We start from the raw sequence: 18,558 nt of genomic DNA on the forward strand, positions 1-18,558 counted from the left end.
ATTGTCTTGCGACTTTACTGTCCGTTACACCGTTTTTCAACCAGCCCGACTAACTGCTCGTTTTCTCGTTGTTGTGTCTGTAGTAAACGCTTTTTGCCTTTGCAACTCATCTGCTGAACATCAGTATGTGAGCGTAGGTCAACAGGTCAGTGTGCAATTTATCTCAAAGAAACCGGTAGACTCTGGAAAATCTGTGTTTATATCTTTTATTAATTTTTGGACACATCCAAGCACACAAGACGGACAACAACTAAGTACCATGCGTGTCTCCCGTGCGCGAGATGCTGTTTACAGTGCCTCTACGTCATTACCATCTCATGTACGGCCCTACAAATTAACACTTAAGCTATTTGTTGACGTGTAAATGTTCCGTCACGGCTGACAGACGGGGGATAAACTGTTTTAAAACTCCTTGAGTACTCTTTAAGAGGGCGACTATGGGAAAAGTCACTGAAATGCACTAAAGTATTTGAAATTCTCGGATGGATTGCTAAAGAAATACAAAATAGCATTAAAACAATAATAAATAATACCACAACTAACAAAAGACAAATGCTGGCATGCAAAGAAGCTGCTAAGTTACTTGGGATCAACTAATTCAAGCTGCGGCTACATACACATCAGGCGTGTTTCATGAGGCGACTCCTGATGTATTTGTTTGGCAAAAACACAAGTCTGTACAGAATGAGAATAAACGTACAAATTCTTTTATACAATAAAAAATATTCGGTGAAACTGGAGGACATGGATCTGTTGTCCGTTTCAGATCACAAGGTAGAGGATAATAACCAGTTCATAAAATCGTCCTTTATTCATATTGTCCTCCTGGCCGCGAAATACGACTTGCTTCATAGTGTAACAGTGTCGGAGAGGGATCAGGTGTGTCGGCGTTGACCTCAAAATGTCGGCGCTACTCCACCGATGTACAGCTGCCTCCAATAACCTCAGCCTACCAGCATCAGCCGTGTAGATTTCAGCAGTCGCTGTCGGCAGTCATTTCTTTTGACTCATCCTGCAGTCTCTCAAGTCAGCCGACGAGCTGTCAGATCTCTGTCAGCATGATCTTGTAGGCGTCTGCGTAGCTCTCGATGTTGAGGATGAAGGTGTCTTCGTTGGAGTAATGCTCGATGATGTTATCGTCCATGTTCACCAGGATACTGACCAAAAAAAACCACACAAAAAAAAAACCCACAAAAAGTTTCAGTTCACATGCAACAAGTAAAAGCTTCAAACTGTCCTAAAAACGTAAATCGGTTTCTTGACTCACCCTTTTTTACTTTTCTTGTACACTTTGGCTATCCTCTCCGTGGGAACGCCGTACTTCTCTGATATCTACCAATGACGAATGAAAGGAGTTGTGAACAGCTGTGCTGCAAACAAATTCTACCTTTGACATTGCTTTCACACGCAAACCGAGAGGCAGCACTCACAGCATCCATCAGGCCCCTGAGCGTGGGAGACTTCAGCATCAGCGCGTCAAACACCTCGTCGCTCTCCTTTCTTACATACAGCAGCACTTCAGATGGAAAGATGGAGAAAAGCCTTTAGATTATACAATTACACTGTACCTTACATCATACGTCCGGTGTTTGGAGTGCCACAGGGACAGATACAGGAGATCATTCCTGCCCACCGCTATCAAGACGATACAATAACTCACCTAACAAAAATACCGTTGGTTGTCTGTTTGCTGCTTAAATCTTTGCACTATTGTTTAGTTCGTTTAATTTAATATTATTCTATTGTATATATTGTGCATTTTCATATTTAATATTCAATATTTTTTACTCTGTTATTTTTATTTCTTTACCTGTATTTATAATGCTGCTGTAGCAAAATAATTTCCCTTTGTGGGATTAATAAAGTAAGTAAGTAAGTAACTATCTGTCTATCTGCATCCATCCATCCATCCATCCATCCATCCATCCATCCAGACGAGTTGAAATTAGACAGTTCAAATTGTTCCTGTTGGGCACAAACGGGGTGACGCTAAGACCTTCATAAATAACTATTCCAAGTTATATCACTTTATCACTTAGACCTGAGTTATTCACGTTTTTGTGAGCAGTGGTACGTGCACATTTTGCAATGTCCATGCACGTCACTGTGCTGTTCGAACTTTCTGATTGCCTCTCATATAATTAAACACTGAGCGATGGGAATATTAGACTCTACTGTTTGTGTGTCTTTATAACATTCACTTTCTGTGACTTTGGTTTGCAACACTGGTAATTTGGCAGCACTAAAAACAATTAATGGACAGACACTTTGTCATTTAAGGCCAACAGTCCCTTTTTTTTTTTTTACAGCATCCACAAACAATTAGAGGACATAAGCCATGGCTCTTTTTTGTCATTTCATATTCCAAATAATGAATTACAAATCAGAAAAATGCACTTCCATAACAACAAGGCAGCTGCTAAGGACAATTGTATGACTAGACCTCAGAGGGATAAAATATGGTCTACTACTATTTCCATAACTAAAAATGTCATGCCTAGAAATTGAAGCATCGGTGAAGCCCAAGAACAGCAACTGTTTTGCCTGTTGTTTTGTCAACAGACAAAACAATGCTCATAAGGAGAGTTATAGCTGCTCCTCTACTTTGCAGCAATTTGAAATGGCTTGATCTGAGCAGCATGCGTCCCTAACTCAGTCTAACGAATCATCAGAAATGTTGAACTTCGGTCTGGTTTGCGTTCCCTGATTTCAAATCGGCTTGCGGCAGATACTTCTCAGCTCTTCTTCCTGGACTGGATCATTTCTTGAAGCTCGTTAAAGAAGGAAAAGGAAGAGGCAGCCATCTTGTACCTCTCTTGTGCGTCTCCTCTTTGATTTGTTTGTGTGGCGATGTACACAGATCCTCGTCCGACGGCCTGAACATCCTCTTCACCAGCACACTCCTGAAAAGACGTGAGCATGTCATGTGCGGTGAACACATGCATTCTGTTTCCATTGCGGCCGACATGCACTTCCTCTGTGTGAGGTTGGCGTCTGTACCTGCTTCCATTTCCATATATTATAAAAAACAAATTTCCTGTTGACGCTCACTCACCCTTCTCTCTCAATCTCTTCTGTGTTGAAGGTAAACACCTAGAAAGGAAGAATGGAGTATTAAACTGTTAAAGCTCTGTGCAAAAAATAACAACAATTTATTTAAAAATAATATATTCCAAAGACTGAAGTTTTGGACACCCTCTAGGATCTGCCATACTGGAATCAGTTATAACGGTACACGTAGGACTTTTAAGTTATAACAGTGTAAAATGACAAGATTAGATTTTTAATACTGATAAGTAGAAGCAATTTAAAGTGTCAGAAACCATCTGAAAAGTAACTGGTAGTTGTTATCTCTTAGCTAAATGCAGCTGAGTAAAAAGTGCCGACGTGGTTAAAAAGAAGCAGAAGGTAGCAGAAAATAGAAATACTCAGGTAAAGTAGAGGTGCTTCAAAACTACACTGAGAGCTGGTCAAAACTAGAAAAACGTTTTGAATGTTTTGAGCTAGAGCTGAAATGTGGCTCCGATTTCAGCTTTCAGCAGATGAACTGACAGCCAGCAGGTTTTGTTTAAAAAAAAAAAAAAGTGTGTGTGCGGAGACAATCTACCTGTCCGGCTCTCTGCAGGTTGCCGAAGTGAACGTCGGGGATGAAGAGGACAGGCTGGGCCTCCAAGTCGGTCATGGTCTTGAAATAGGTGGTGTCTGACTTTTTGGGAACAGTTATCACCCCGACACCTCCATCTTTCCCTGAATTAAAACAGAGAAGAAAAAAATTATAATAGCTACTATTATTTAAAGGAAGGGTAAAAAAAAAAAAAAAAAAAAAAAAAAAAAATGCCCTCTTAACCTATAATTTTCTCTGACTTTTATTCAAAAGAAAGTGATTCCTCATGCAGCTCAAACCTTTTGACTTCTTGCGGAACAGTTTTCTCTCTTCGTCCCTTATTTTCCTCTCCGCTCCCTGAAAAAAAAAGAGTAAATGAAAGCCCTCCATCAGTTTGTGGAAATGGTACAAGCCTCAGAAAGAAATGAGTTTCCATCAATGGAAATGACCTCTCTCTCTCTGTGTGTGTGTGTGTGTGTGTGTGTGTGTGTGTGTGCTCAGGTGTGTTTTGAGAAACTGCACACTGACCACTAGAGGGAGGACTGGTGTCATGATTTAACTGCCTCGCTGCATCTACACTTCCCTCTTTCACACATAGATAGTGTAATCCTGAAGATTTTCCCTGGTAACTATCAGCAGCTTAGAACACGTACGAAACATTAAAGATAACAACACAAACTTTGTAAATTTGCATCACTGTCAGGTGTACCGAGACAAATCCAGACAACTCTCAAAAGTCTTTCAGCGTCACATTAATATGCAAATCTGTGATATAAGTTAAATGTTGGACACTAAGCTGTTTCATCATCTCTCCAGAAAATGTATTACTGCCAAAGTCCTCAATGCAGAGACGGTTTATCTTTCCTGTCTGATGTAAAGTCCTTTTGCAGACGGGTCAACTACATTTTACAGTATTTTACAGTGGATGAAGAACTTCTATCTGAGCAATATTACTTCCTACATTTTTAGAAGGACAACATGACTCTCTGATCAGTTCATTTCTTAATGGATGAATAGAAAATTTATTGGAAACTATTTTTAAGTAAAATTCTTAAACATGAAGATTTTTTTACTTTTCTTTGTCAGACAGTGTTATAAACTGAATATTTTGGGGCTTTTGACTGTTGGCTTGCCAAAAAAAAAAAGGATGTTGCATATAGACATTTGTAGGAAATGGCAATGGGCGTCTTTAACTTTAACTGATATTTTAAAAGGCAAATTAGTTTATCAAGAAAATAATCAGCAGAATGACTGAACTCATAATTCGGTAGATGAATCAATATCACCGTCTGTGATGCGCTTCATGTTAAAGCTGTTCTTTTTTTGGCCAAAAAGACCACCATGAACATGTACGGTTACATTTCCGGTTTTATGTTTAGGTGACGTAAATCTGCAGTAGCAAACGTAAGTGAACTCAATGATGACTTTCCCAGACTAATCTGGATTCATTTGGAGGATGTGGAAGAAGTAAATTGTCACCTTGTCACAGAAGACCTTGATCTGTGAGTAGGCCCTGTGGAGCGGCTTGTTGCTGCGATTGTTGTAGCTGTACGTGTCGATCTGGATCATCAGAGGAAGACCCTTCACACCCTTCTGAGAGGAGAAGTCTGTGCTCAGACAGTTGACTGTGATGAAGATCTTCAAGAGACACATTTAAAATTATAACTGTAAATGCAAATTTATAAATTACAGACTCATTTGTTTTCTTGTCGGTGTTGTAGAATCTCCACTTTCGAGCACATAATTCAACCAGAACATCCACACGGAGATAGCGATAGATAGGTAGTTACTTTATTAATCCCGCAAGGGGACATTTTTTCCCCCCGCTACAGCAGCATTTATAGATACAGGTAAAGCAATAAAAATAACAGAGTAAAAAAATATTAAATATGAAAATGCACAATATATACAATAAAATAGAATAATATTAAATTAAGCTAACTAAACAATCGTGGAAGGATTTAAGCAAGCAAACAAACAACCAACGCTATTATTGTTGAGTGATGGGATTTGACCAGAGGTGAGTTATTGTACAGTCTGATAGCGGTGGGCAGGAACGATCTCCTGCATCGGTCGTTGTAACAGCGGAGCTGGAGGAGTCTATTGGAGCAGGTGGTGGAGAGGGTGATCAGGATTATCCAATATGGATAACAATTTCCTCAGCGTCCTCCTCTCCACCACCTTTTCCAGATCGTCAAGTTTGCAGCCAATTATGGAGCCGGCCTTCTTAACCAGTTTGTTAAGTCTGAACGCCAGATATTAACAAGAGGAAATCAAATAGGGTCCCTGAACATAAAATATAACTAGAGGGGCACTCGGAGAGGGCAATCGAGGTAAAAGTCCTTCATCTCTTACATTTGCTTTGCAGCAGAAGTTTCAGAAATCTAAGAAGATAGAAATCAAACAGAAAAGTGAGAAACTGTTTTTTTTTTTGTTTTTTTTTTAGCTTTTTGGGTGTTCCCATCATTTAAAAAGAAACCTGGAAACTTGTAATATAAAAGTGTCGTATGTCTGCATGTTTTTTTGTTTAAGCATGAGCACACATCACCATCAATCTTTGGGTTTTGTTGTTAATGCTAACTCCAACAAAAGCCAAAGAGGTTGGTCATTAACTTGCACCATAAAAACTCCATTTGTCACAGCAGCCACGAGGAAAGCTTTGTTTGAGGGTCTCCCAACCTAATGGAAGATCAATATTTCACGACAAAACCACAGAGGTTATTCATTTGTTCGATAAACTCAACTTTATGATGTTTGTGCAATATTCCTCTCTTTAATTACCTCTGATTTGTAGTTCTATGATTTTTTTTTTCATACTGTTTGCTCCTTCAATTGATCTGTCTGAAGCTACGCTGACTCCTCTTGTTTCTGTCCATGACGCAAAAAAATGCCCAACATTTGTGCTCAGGCTCACATATTAAACCCCTCACAGCTCTCCGATTATCTAAAATACCTTCAATGTGTGCAGCAAGATGTTGGAGATGTTCTACCAGTCTGTTGTGGCCAGTGAACTGTACTTCTCTGTGGTCTGCTGGGGGAGCAGCATTGGAGCCGGAGACACCAACAGACTTAACAAACTGGTTAAGAAGGCCGGCTCCATCATTGGCTGCAAACTGGACAGCCTGGAAAAGGTGGTGGAGAGGAGGACGTTGAACAAACTATTGTCCATATTGGATCATCCTGACCACCCTCTCCACCACCTGCTGCAGGGACAGCGGAGCACGTTCTCCAAAAGACTCCTCCAGCTCCGCTGTCACAAGGACAGATACAGGAGATCATTCCTGCCCACTGCAATAAGACTGTACAATAACTCACCTCTGGCAAAATCCATCACACAACAATAACACCGTTGGTTGTCTGTTTTTCTTGATTGTTTAAATATCAACAAAAAACAAAAAACTTTGCACTATTGTTTAGTTAGTTTTAATTTAATTATTCTATTTTATTTTATTCTATTTTTTTGTATATACTGTGCATTTTTATATTTAATATTTTTTTCACTGTTATTTTATTTCTTTCCTGTACCTATAAATGCTGCTGTAGCGAAATAATTTCCCCCTCGGGATTAATAAAGTAAGTAAGTAAGTAAGTAAGTAAGTAAGTAAGTAAGTAAGTAAGTAAGTAAGTAAGTAAGTAAGTAAGTATCTATCTATCTATCTATCTATCTATCTATCTATCTATCTATCTATCTATCTATCTATCTATCTATCTATCTATCTATCTATCTATCTATCTATCTATCTATCTATCTAGAAACAGTTTTCTTGTGTAATCTAGCACCTGCTGGAGTGTCTTGTCCCTGTTTATAGTCTTAGGTCTCATTGATTTTACAGGTGAGACTTTACAGGAGACAACTATTGAAAAACAGAACAATCAGTTTTTTAATAGTTGTCGGGTGTTTTCCTGCTTACCAGGAGACCTAAAAATCGCTTTCCGTTGAAAAGAAAACAAAAAAATCTAAATTAGTATAACATGTTATTATGAAACCTAAAAGAGGAGAGCAGATGCAATAACCCACCCGGGGCATTACACCTGTTTTCGTGATTCGACGGGTATATACAGGCTCAATAGTCACACAGATTAAGATGGAGAACAGAGTGATAGAAAGAAAAAGCTAAGAGAGTCAATATTGGACCAGAGAAGTGTGTTTGGATTTCCTCCAGCATTGTCTTTGTCCCCAGGCTGCTATTACAATAAAAGAGCCACATAACACACACACACACACACACACACACACACACACACACACACACACACACACACACACAGAGAGAGAGAGCCACTCGTGTTCACACAGAAATGAGGGCAAAACAAACAACAGAGGGTGGGGACAGGGCCTGGTGTGTGCTGGCCCTTGGGGGCACTCTGGAATTCAAACAGCGACGGGGCTCCATTTAAGGAGCGGCCACAAAGGAGTGAGCTTCACAAAGAGGACAAACAGAGCAAAAGGACGCAACGCTGCCCACCAGTTTTATGACAGACAGTTGGAAAAAAAAACACACCGGTCGAAGAGAAGGAGTTGCGTTGAGCTTCTTTTTCTTCACCTATTACAACATTTTAACGTGAGCTCTTGAGCGTTTAAAAGCATACGATGAGATCCGACGCTGCTTGCGTCACGTTCCAAATTGGACGAGTGCATTTGTTTGCCAACACCTGAATCAGCACCAAAAAACCTGTCCCGCTGCTTTTTCACGTTTACAACACGCCTCCAGCGAAAGTAAATATAGCAGACTGGTTTCTGGGAAAATTACAGTGATGTTTATTTCTCAGACACACACGCACGCACACACACACACACACACACGCACACACACAAAGGCTGTAATATTAGCGTTTTGTACCTTGGCCTCTTCATTCACATCCCAGGTGAAGGAGATGGCGTTGTAGGCGATTTCTTCGATGTTCCCGATTGTGTTGAAGCTCTCCTTGTAATCAGCTGTGAGAACAAACAGGGGCAAGGTTTATTTATGCAACCACAGCACGATTTCAAATTAAACTTCTGCTGTAAAAACTCGGACCTCCCCTCTGAAAACACCCTTCAGCAAGACTTGGTCAATAAAAGACACAGGCATAAGATAAGCAATCAAATGGCACGTTTCAGTTTTTTAAGATAACATCTTATCTGCTTGAGCAAACAAACTCTCAGGCTTCAAAGGCAGCCGGGGGAAAGACAGGAGGCTATTTGGCTGAGGGGACCATATTAAAAGCCAGCCGGATAAGCGTGTTCGTCGGCTGTTGTTGACCTGTGACTACACAAAAGAGGGACTTCACCACCCATTCACCATTTACACTGATGGGAGTGTGCGTCATGGTTTCATTTAAATTAAAAGAAATCCAGCGGAAAAAAGAGAGACTGTTTAAATAATCCAACATGTCAACACTGGAGACATAAATTTACATTTCTCCATTTTAGCATTTAGAGATGCTTTTCCTTATTTTCAGAAAATCAGACAAACATCTACAGTTATAGTTTGTAAAAACTTTTCATAACACGTCGGATAAAGATAAATAATGTGACTTTTTCTTGAAACGGCATATTTGGAAGTTATCGACGTATTCCCCCCCCCCAATATCTAAACCGATATTTTGTGGGACTGAACGCCACAGGTATGATAGAAAAGAGGGAAACGTGGTTGGTTCTAGTCTTTCATGAGATTTGTTCACAGTTAGAAAACTTTAATTTGGTGTCAGCTAAAGTCTGCAGGTAAAGCTTTCCTTTGGAATGAAAATCTGTATCTGACAGGTTAATAAGCTCTTGAAGTGATCTGGTGGGAATTGGCTGTTGGCTCAGACTACATCATTCCTGCTGGTCACATCTCACAGCATCTCCCTGTCCCTCGGTGACCTCTGACCTCCTCCATCATCCTGACCGCCCTCGCAGCGACACTTCCTGGTTCCTCAGCAGGTGCGCAAAGCAGCTGGGCAGGAGGCAACATGCCTATCTGCTGCTGAACCCCCCCCCCCCCTCCCCCCCCCCCCGTTAAATAACCCCATTCAAATGATCTGCTCTGCGACATGGCCCAGGGGCACAATGTACCCCCTCCCACCCCCCCCCACCCTCCCATCTCCTCCTCACAGTCCACTGCTATTCAACTCAGATCTCTGGACCTCTTCACGTTACAGTCTGCGAGGCTGATGAAGCTGCAGCCTGGTGGAGGGTGGTCTGTCATTTGACCTGCAGAGCTGTCCTCCCATCACTTGACTCAACTGTAACTGAACTATGTTTGTCTATAGCAGAGGTTTGTGAGCATCTATGTGCAGACCTGTGTGTATAAGTGCGTGTGTCAGTGTTATGGAAAAACATTTCAACCCTCTAGGTCCAACTGTAAATGGATGCTATCTCTACTATCTCTCCATCATAATAATACATGCACACACCAACAAACACAGACTCATTACATTGGCAAATGCCAAACAGGATGCCGAAGGGATACAAACTGAAAAAGGTGTCACACTTCCTCATAACAGGACTACACTATGTAAAGCCAGCTTACAAAATAAGTCTCCCCAAAACATATCAATAGCATGACACCATGGGCAGCAAAAATAAAAAGGATTATTGAAATTCAAGTGTCAGAAACCATTCTAAGCATTTTGATTTTAAAACATGCCACATATTCATATTTAATTTTGCTGAATAGTTGTAAACAACACTTTTTGCTTGTGGCCCTTTAAAAGGAACAGTTCAACATTTTACAGAGTGTTAGAGGATTGATACCACTCTCATGTTTGTGTGCTAAACGGGAGGCTACAGTCAGGAGACAGCTAAAGTGGTGAATGACCAACACTGCCGTCGATAAAGAGGAAAGAAGACCAAAACATAAACAGAATTTAGCTCTGTGTTTACCCTTCCTTCACTTAAATTATCATGATTCCCAGGTTGGGATCAACCTTTCTGGCAGATGTAATGGTGTGCGTGTGTGTGTGTGTGTGTGTGTGTGTGTGTGTGTGTGTGTGTGTGTGTGTGTGTGTGTGAGTGAGTGAATTGTTGCCTGATTGAGATTTGTCTTGGTTCACATAAATATAGGAATTAAGATTAAGATCTAAACTGGGCAAGAATTACTTCCAACAGACCAAAACCAGCCAAGGTAACCATGTGGCTAGCATTCCTCTCCCTGTCCCAACAAGCTGTGTGTGTGTGTGTGTGTGTGTGCATCTCCCATCCAACCTAAGTCTCCCACATACCTCTGAATCTCTGCCTGGTTAGCAGGCCCAAGCTTGTCAAACACAAACCGCCTACAAGCTTCTCACACACACTCATTCAACAAGGCGAAGAAAAAGTCGGTTCGAATTCAAAACCGTCAACCGAAAATCGACGGCAGACAAAAGGTCTAAAGTGCGAAGATCACGAGGCTTCGGATGAGCACACGTATACCCGTGAGAAAAGTTTAATGGTGCTTTGGATTATCAATTTTTTTTTCACACGTCAGTATTCTGCCCAACCTCGCAGGCAATATCGAGGAGATTAAAGGATTTATGCTGTGTGTCCCAGCAACACCTTGACATTAAGAGACTCAGGTGTGTGTGGGACAGCCCAGCCTCCTGTCTGATGGTGGGCAGCTGAACAGCTACAGGCAGACAGTTGGGTGGAGGATTGTTTGCTCTCAGTAAAGCTGTGTTTATTAGCTGAGCACATTCCAACATTTGTACCCACATAAATCTGTCATCGGGCCCTTTTGGTACATGTGTATTGATTAATTCAGCTGTTCAACATGGGCCGTTAGTGGAGCCGTACGCAACTCTGAATTTCATCAGTTGAATCAGATTTGACTGTTTAATACAGAGATTAGAATATTTGTTTATTTTTGTTTATATAGACAATGTGGGCATTTAGAAAAAAAATGCGCTGCGCTCTTTTTTGTCTCCGGATTACCAAAGTCTCTCGCCAGGTTCACTTTTGACGGCGCGAGGTAGAGGTGTCCCCCTCCGTCCCTCTCTCGCGCCTCTAGTGCCCAACTCTCCCCCCACCTCTCTCTGTGTAAAATAACCCTAAACCTAAAAAAAAAAAAAAAAAAAAAAAAAAACGACGGCTTAACTTGAAGAATCTCAGTCGTCTGATGGGCAGATGATTTGACTCATCAACTTTCAGGAGGCAACCCTAACCTTTAGAAGAAGTAGATGAAGCGAAACAATGAATCTCTTACCAATGTCCAGGACCCGCTGTTTGGCCGTGTGCTGCCGAGAGTGCCAGTACTTCCAGTATTTAAGCTGCTCGTCTCGGTTCTTATCCTCGCTGAACACCACCATAATCACGCTCTGAGAAGGGGAGCAAGACAGGAAAAAAAAAATTCAAAATAAATCTCTCCGAAGATGAGATTATCGCGCAGGGCACCTTTGAGTCTCGTCAGATTGTGTTGGTTTTTTTGGGCCTTCAGTGCCACTGGTGATAAGAGCATAAAACTCAGCAGTAAGACTACATAAAAGTCTGATGGGGTCAGATGATCCACTAGATCAGATGATTACACTTTATCACATCCGTACTACTCACAGTGGCCAAAATATGAAACTACAGTTCAAATATTAATGTAGTAGATTTATCCTTTATTGAGGAAAAATACAATAGTTTACCAGTTTACTTTACATCAACTGTTTTCTTATTTTTTTTATCCAAAGGTAAAGTAAAAAAAAAAGAAGCTGTAAGCAGGAAACCTTATGAAGTTAATATGCTTTACACAATTAGCAGATATGTAGCGACATCAGCGTTCATTTGGAGTCGGGTTTGTGTCAAATATCAGGTCCAATATTCGCTCTTCTTTAGCTCTGTTTTCAGTTTCCACAAACTCCTGTGGGAAATATCTGACTCCTTTAGTCCTAAATGCCTCAATATATTCGCCAGTTAGTCGCTTGACTGTGTATGAGTGTTTTTTAGTGCATGTACGAAAGGTTTCTTTGAGCATTTTAGCTGAAAACAGCTGCCCGCTGCAAAAGAAAAGACCAAAAGTGCAAAGCTGCAGGCCATCAAACCAAAATAAAGATCTTAAAGATGCTTAAATGCTCCGTAGAGCTGAAGAGAACTGGTGCGATGTGTATTTGAATTAACTACAAACAAACCGTTTCACAATTACTCAAAGTTATTTCGTCTGCTGGTATTTAAAAATTCCTGCAGCTTTAAAGAAAGCACGCAAACGTTCACAGACAGCGTGAAGACACGAGACCGAGCCGCTCACCCGGACTTTACTGATGGGGTGACGGAGGCGTTTGTTGGTGCTGAGCTCGTTGAGCGTCACAGCGTAGAACTGGCCTTTGTTCAGGTAGGTCATCGGTCCCTCGCCCTGCTTCTGACGCAGCGAGCGAGAGGCGTCCAGCGTGTACTGAAAGCTGTCACTGTACACAAACAAACAAACGTGTTGGGAACGATATGTGATTAGAAATAACAAGACAGGATGGGGGACACAACAACACAGAGCACAAGCTCCTACACCGAGTTCACGCTGCCTTTTTGGATCACTGCCAGTCTGACTATTTACACAGTAACATGCAGAATATTGTGCTGTAATAACAATTCAGTGCATTTTGACTGACTTACACTCCTTCCTGGTGAAATAAGAAGTTGTCTGTAGCTAGAGAGGAAGGTGAGTGGTACTTCTGCTGAAAATATAGAAAAAACAGAAAAAGAGGAAAGTATTTCTCACAAGTTCATTGAACAAAAGAGAGGAACTAATTAAACAATGCTGGAAAAGAGTAAAAAAAACAAAACACCAACTCATATAAATAAATAACAAAATGACAGCATGGAGACATTAAATGACCATTTGTAGATTGTTGTTTGAGTCTTTAGAACCACATTTAAACATCTATTGATCTTTACCATGAAACAACTCCACCCAGCACATCCTGTTACAGATCATCAGGCAGTTTGACAACGCAGGTTTTGCCTGATCATTCCTGACACTGTGGTTTATATGAAGATAATAAAAAGTAAGACCTGATCTTGAGACTGCATTGCATTCAGGTCTATTCAGAATTTTGTAAAGTTGCTATTGTTGCAACCCTTCATGATGGATTTCTTTACAATGACTAAAATTTCTGTTTCTGATCTTAAGCTTTTCGGTAGTCTGACTGTTACCTGCAGAAATAAAATAAAAAATACCAACACACCGCAGTGTGTGTATTAAGGCAGTGTTAAGCCATCTTTTTGACTTGTGTCCCTTTAAAACAGAGCACTCCCTGTGGTTCTGTATGTTAAAGATGTGGCTTTAATAACTGTATCTGTACACTTGATGCCTTTCTTTTCTCACCCGGTCTCTCTCCTCCTCGTACGGGCTGTCAGGCGGACTCTGCTGGTCTTCTTTCCCGTACGAGCTGTGACTGACCGTGGTCACCTCATACGGACTCTGTTCGTAGATCACTCGCGCTGACTCCTCTCCGTCCACCCTGTAGTGGAGCCCTGCTCCCGACATGAAGACGGGCGCGTACACCTCGGCCTTCACCACGGCAACAGCCGTCGAGCCTCCGTCCCCTGATCCTGACCCCGCCCCCGTCGAGCTGCTGAACTGCTCCCGTTTGGTCTCCTGGTGCTCTGTGTTCAGTGACAGGTTGACGGGGACCGACTTGAGGACCTGAACACGATTGTCCATTGTCTCCACCTCGTTTTGGCTGCTGGGGTTGCTTGGCAACATAGACCTGAACACAAGCATTGATGCAATGGAATTGAATAGGATATACTTCTTTGCAAGCTATCAAGTTGGGAAATGGTTTGGTGAACTACCTCTGGAGGTAAATATTTGCTACTCAAGAAGTGACGTCGGTCAAAGTGCTTTCTACTGCCTCAAAAAAAAATCAATAAAAAATTCTCTAGTAAAAACGCCGATATGCATTTATTATGCAGTTATGCGCAGTCATTTCAGAGCGAAGCACCGAGGAGACCGCCCATCCACAGATCAGCAATCAAAGGCTTTGTCACCAGACGAAGTAAGCTTGATGTTGGAGGTGCATCAAAGGTAATAGCTAAAGACATGTTATTAAATAGTTCATCATCATGTCATCAAGATTGTGTTTTATGTCTTAGAAAGACTGAAGGCTTTTCACATGCTCTGTTAGATTTTACTTTTACCACAATTATTGAGCTCCACGATTTAATTCCACACACTGCTTTGAAAGGTCTGCTAGAAACTACACATAGCATTTTTTTGTGACCCAAATTCACCAACCTCTTATCCTGTTCCTCTGTAATTTCAGCGACTTTGGGAACTGACAGAAGTCTCTTTTCTTTGGGCACCTGAAAGGGAAAAAAGGAGGACGGGTCAGAAGCATTCGTTTAACATTTTTCTGTTGAAATCAAGAGTATACGTCCATCGTGTACCATGTTTAGTATTTTAGTTCAGGCCTCTGCACACTGTATTTTTTTTGCACCAGTAAACTTAATCAGGGCTTTCCCTACCATTACCATTACCCTGCAGCACTCAGGGTTTTTTTTCACAGCACTTAAGGCACTACAGCTTCATTATAAGCTTTGTTTTACTAATGTTTGGTGCATTTTTAAATAAATATTGCAATTCTATTACTCTAAAATGAAAATGCTCCCCCACCTCTCCCACAGCACCTAAGCCCTCCAGACACCAGGGAAAACCCTGGAAATATGATGACAGTAATCAGTGTGATGTGAATTCATTTTTTGGACTTATTGGGCAAATATAGGCTAATGCTCTGAGCATATTACAGTAGACTTCTCTTGAGTCAGTTTCCATCAAAAGAGTCTAAAATCCTGAATTAATGTGCTGTCGATTGATATTTTTTCCCAGAAGCTTACTAGAAACCGAAAACTGCTCAGCTAAATGATTATAGCAGTCTTATGCCATAATAACATCCGAATATTTGAGTCATTTCCTTTAAAGCAAAAAGGAAACTGCAGACTGTATCAACTTTCTTTCTTCTTGTGTAACTATATACAAGTATTTCAAGCGCTGCCTTCTTTAGTGTCATTACCAATTAAATTACATATTTGTGATCTTAGATCTGACTGTTTTTCTGAACCTTGTAGTAGTCGTAGAGCAGGCCCAGGGCGTTGGCGCTGTCCTCATCTCCGTTGATGCTCATCATGGCCTTGGTGGCGGCTGTCAGTGGGTTTTCCAAGTACGACCTCCAAGCCTCATCCTCGCTGGTGTAAGCCCGCCGCACTGCAGGGAACGAGCTCTCATTGGGCACCACCACCACCAGACGCTTACTGCAAAGCACAGGAACATTGGCAAAGGCTTTATTAGATTAATAAATCTGTTGGTTTCAGCTTGTTCTCTACTGTTTTCCTACTATTAAAAATGTGTAGTTTTTTTTTCTGCCGGTCAAAAAAGTGAGAGTTCTGTCGTTCATTTTGACAGCTTCTATATTAAATTCAAACAGAATTAAAAGAGCAACTGATTAGTAAAAGCCTGTCTGTTTATGTGTGTGTTTGCCTCTCCGCTTTTTTAGGCCCACTTAAGCTGAGATCATAGACGAGTTAAACACACAGGGTGTTGCCACAACATCTCTTAGAGCTCAGACAATCACAGGGGAGCCTCCGAATGTGTCAACTTCCCCTTAAAAAATGTACGATAAAGGATATCAGTTTAATGTCACGTCATCAATGATAATATTCAGCTTCATACAAGTATGTGGTTACAACACATATAATGAGACTGTTAACTTGATATCAAAGGAAATATTAAGAAGGAATGTTTTTATACCAGTGAAATGTACTGTATGAAACAGTTACAGTATGAAATATATATAACTGTTGTGGTTTCCGTAATTGACATTAACTTCTGTCAAGCTGCCAAATAAAACAAACACATTCGTTTCGCCTCTCGTCAGTGATGTGACACTGAGGCACACCTCTATAGAGACAGATGATCGAAAGGAGCTAGCAACAGCTCCACAAAGTCTACCTTATATTGCCCGTTCATTGTTTTTACATCACAACATTCAGTGAGACTCATTCATTTCCTTCACTGCTAATCAATAATGCTCTTTTTCTTGCCAACTTCTCCATGGCAACCACAGCAGCAGGCTACAGACCACAGGAGCAGAGCACTCAAGGGGATGTTTATGGACTAAACAACTCTACCCAGGTGGATTTGACAAAAATATTAACACATCACATCAAAATAGTGGCAGCAGACACCTCATGCAGCATACAATGTATTGTTTTGTCCAGAGCAACAAAAGATATTCAGTTTATGTTCATGGAGGATTAAAGGAACCAGAAAATATTCATATTTAAGAGGCTGCAATCAGAAAATTTAAACAAAATATTTGTTTAAAAAAATATTTAGTAAAACAATTAATCAATCAAAAATAGCTGGCAACGAATATTCTGTCGATTAAGTAATCGATGAATTGACTAATGATTATAGCTCTAAATGATAATAATTTAAACAATAGGTGACCATAACCAAACAGTGGACTATTTAAATAATAATAGATCAGTTTAATTACTGATAGATCCCATAACGGTAGATATTGAGAAACTTAATTATTAAAATTATTAGGCTACATTATTAACAGGATTGCATTAGATAATCTGTAACAGCCTGAGATTTCTGTCTGCAAAGATAAACTCTTATTAATGTTATTAATAAAGAATAAGTGAACTTTAAAGTATTTAAAAAAAAATAGGATATAATTCTTCCTAAAAAAAAAGTTAGTCATGTCTTTCTTTGTAGCCATGGCTGCAGTCCAAAGGTTAATTTGTTATTAATAGTCTATAAATAAAGGAGTGTTACAGAACAACACAGGAGGCCAACAGGTTTCACAAACTGTCCTCATTCACAAGCAGATCCGACACGCGCTACAGGCCTAAAATAGAAAAAAAAAAGTAATGCAATCCAGAAGTAGAGCTAAAAGCCTATTTTTATTCAAAGACATGAAAAGTGTTTACAAAAAGCAGTCCTTGCACTTTGAAGGCTTTTCCCTCAGTCAAAAATGGCGAATTCAGCTCTAATGAAATCCACGGCGCCAAGTTTGCTTGTCAACTTTAATCCTTCAGGCCTAAAATAGTTTTACATCTGTCAGAAATTATCCAAAACGCAAAGTAAGCGGTACGTGAGCCACATTATCCGTCCTATAGAAACTCATTCCGAATTTAAACCAGCTTCGTTTTAATCAGAATCTAACAAAACTAAAAAAAAAAAACTAAAAAAAAAAAAAACCTTGAACAACTTTTCCCCTCCAAGTAGAAATCATCAAATATCCTCTCCTCTGGCTCGATCACTTACTTGTCTGTCTCCTGTGACATATTTTGCTTCCTCTACGATTCTTCCTTGTGAAACTGGACTTTCAAGTCGGAGCAGGTGATAGAGGGAGTGAGGTGTTGCCAGAAGTTGGGCTACAGGTAAGTCGACTTTTTCTCGCCCCGCTTCCTCCCTCCCTGCCTCTCTCTCGCTCTTGACGGTCTCTCCTCCGCTCCACCTGCCAGGTAAAGCTGCTTTTGTCCCCAGCAGCCAATCAGTCCGCAGTTTGCACGCAGATTGAGACAAATATCAACATATCCTGGTGCTACGCATTGTAATATTTGCCTTGGGCTCGTTTTAATGGCAGCAGGTCAACTTTGGCTGAAATTCTTTCACTGTAAAAGGATTGAGGGTGAGGGCGAGTCTGCTGCTGATTGGCTGCTGTCGAGAAGAGCGGGGCTCTGATTGGCTGTCGGGTCAGGTAGAGGCCCACCTCACCTGCAAGCAAACGAAAAGAGGGGACACTGAAGACACCACGGTGACATAGAAACCAGACAAAACGGGCAACTGTTTAGATATTTCACACGTAGAAAAATTAACTTCTGAGGCTTTAAATATGATTTTATTCTATACATTTAAAAACAATCGGGTGTATTGTTCGTTAAGTGGTGGAGGAGGAGGAGGAGGACTGACCTGAGGTTAATCCACATCAACTGATTTAACTTGTCCCCCTCTGATTTCAATAATGACTTGTCTGTGTGTTTCAGGTAACCTCAGAGCAGACCGAAGGCCGGGAAGAGCCCTGTCATT

The 18,558-nt window shown here is 40.8% G+C and overlaps 1 protein-coding gene across 3 annotated transcripts; it reads right to left on the reverse strand.

The window, feature by feature from the left end:
* Positions 1-196: 196 nt before the first annotated feature.
* Positions 197-17,824, reverse strand: grhl2b (grainyhead-like transcription factor 2b). Of its 3 annotated transcripts, none has more exons than XM_069176131.1 (16): positions 17,794-17,824; positions 15,578-15,767; positions 14,755-14,822; positions 13,843-14,227; positions 13,131-13,189; positions 12,772-12,928; positions 11,749-11,860; positions 8,446-8,540; positions 5,084-5,242; positions 3,904-3,961; positions 3,608-3,747; positions 3,056-3,093; positions 2,812-2,903; positions 1,431-1,516; positions 1,268-1,332; positions 197-1,157 (listed from the first exon to the last, which is right to left on the reverse strand). In XM_069176131.1, the coding sequence occupies exons 1-16, from the start codon at positions 17,811-17,813 to the stop codon at positions 1,043-1,045; spliced, it is 1,839 nt and encodes a 612-aa protein (XP_069032232.1). In that variant the 5' UTR covers positions 17,814-17,824; the 3' UTR covers positions 197-1,042. The 3 variants fall into 3 exon arrangements, with proteins under 3 accessions (XP_069032232.1, XP_069032233.1, XP_069032231.1); XM_069176132.1 differs by having other exon boundaries at positions 5,084-5,197; positions 13,131-13,192; XM_069176130.1 differs by having other exon boundaries at positions 13,131-13,192.
* Between the last annotated feature and the right edge of the window lie 734 nt (positions 17,825-18,558).

This window comes from Embiotoca jacksoni, unplaced genomic scaffold (genome assembly GCF_022577435.1).
Source record: "Embiotoca jacksoni isolate LCO1_2020_lvr unplaced genomic scaffold, fEmbJac1.0.p SCAF_7, whole genome shotgun sequence".
NCBI lineage: Eukaryota > Metazoa > Chordata > Actinopteri > Embiotocidae > Embiotoca > Embiotoca jacksoni.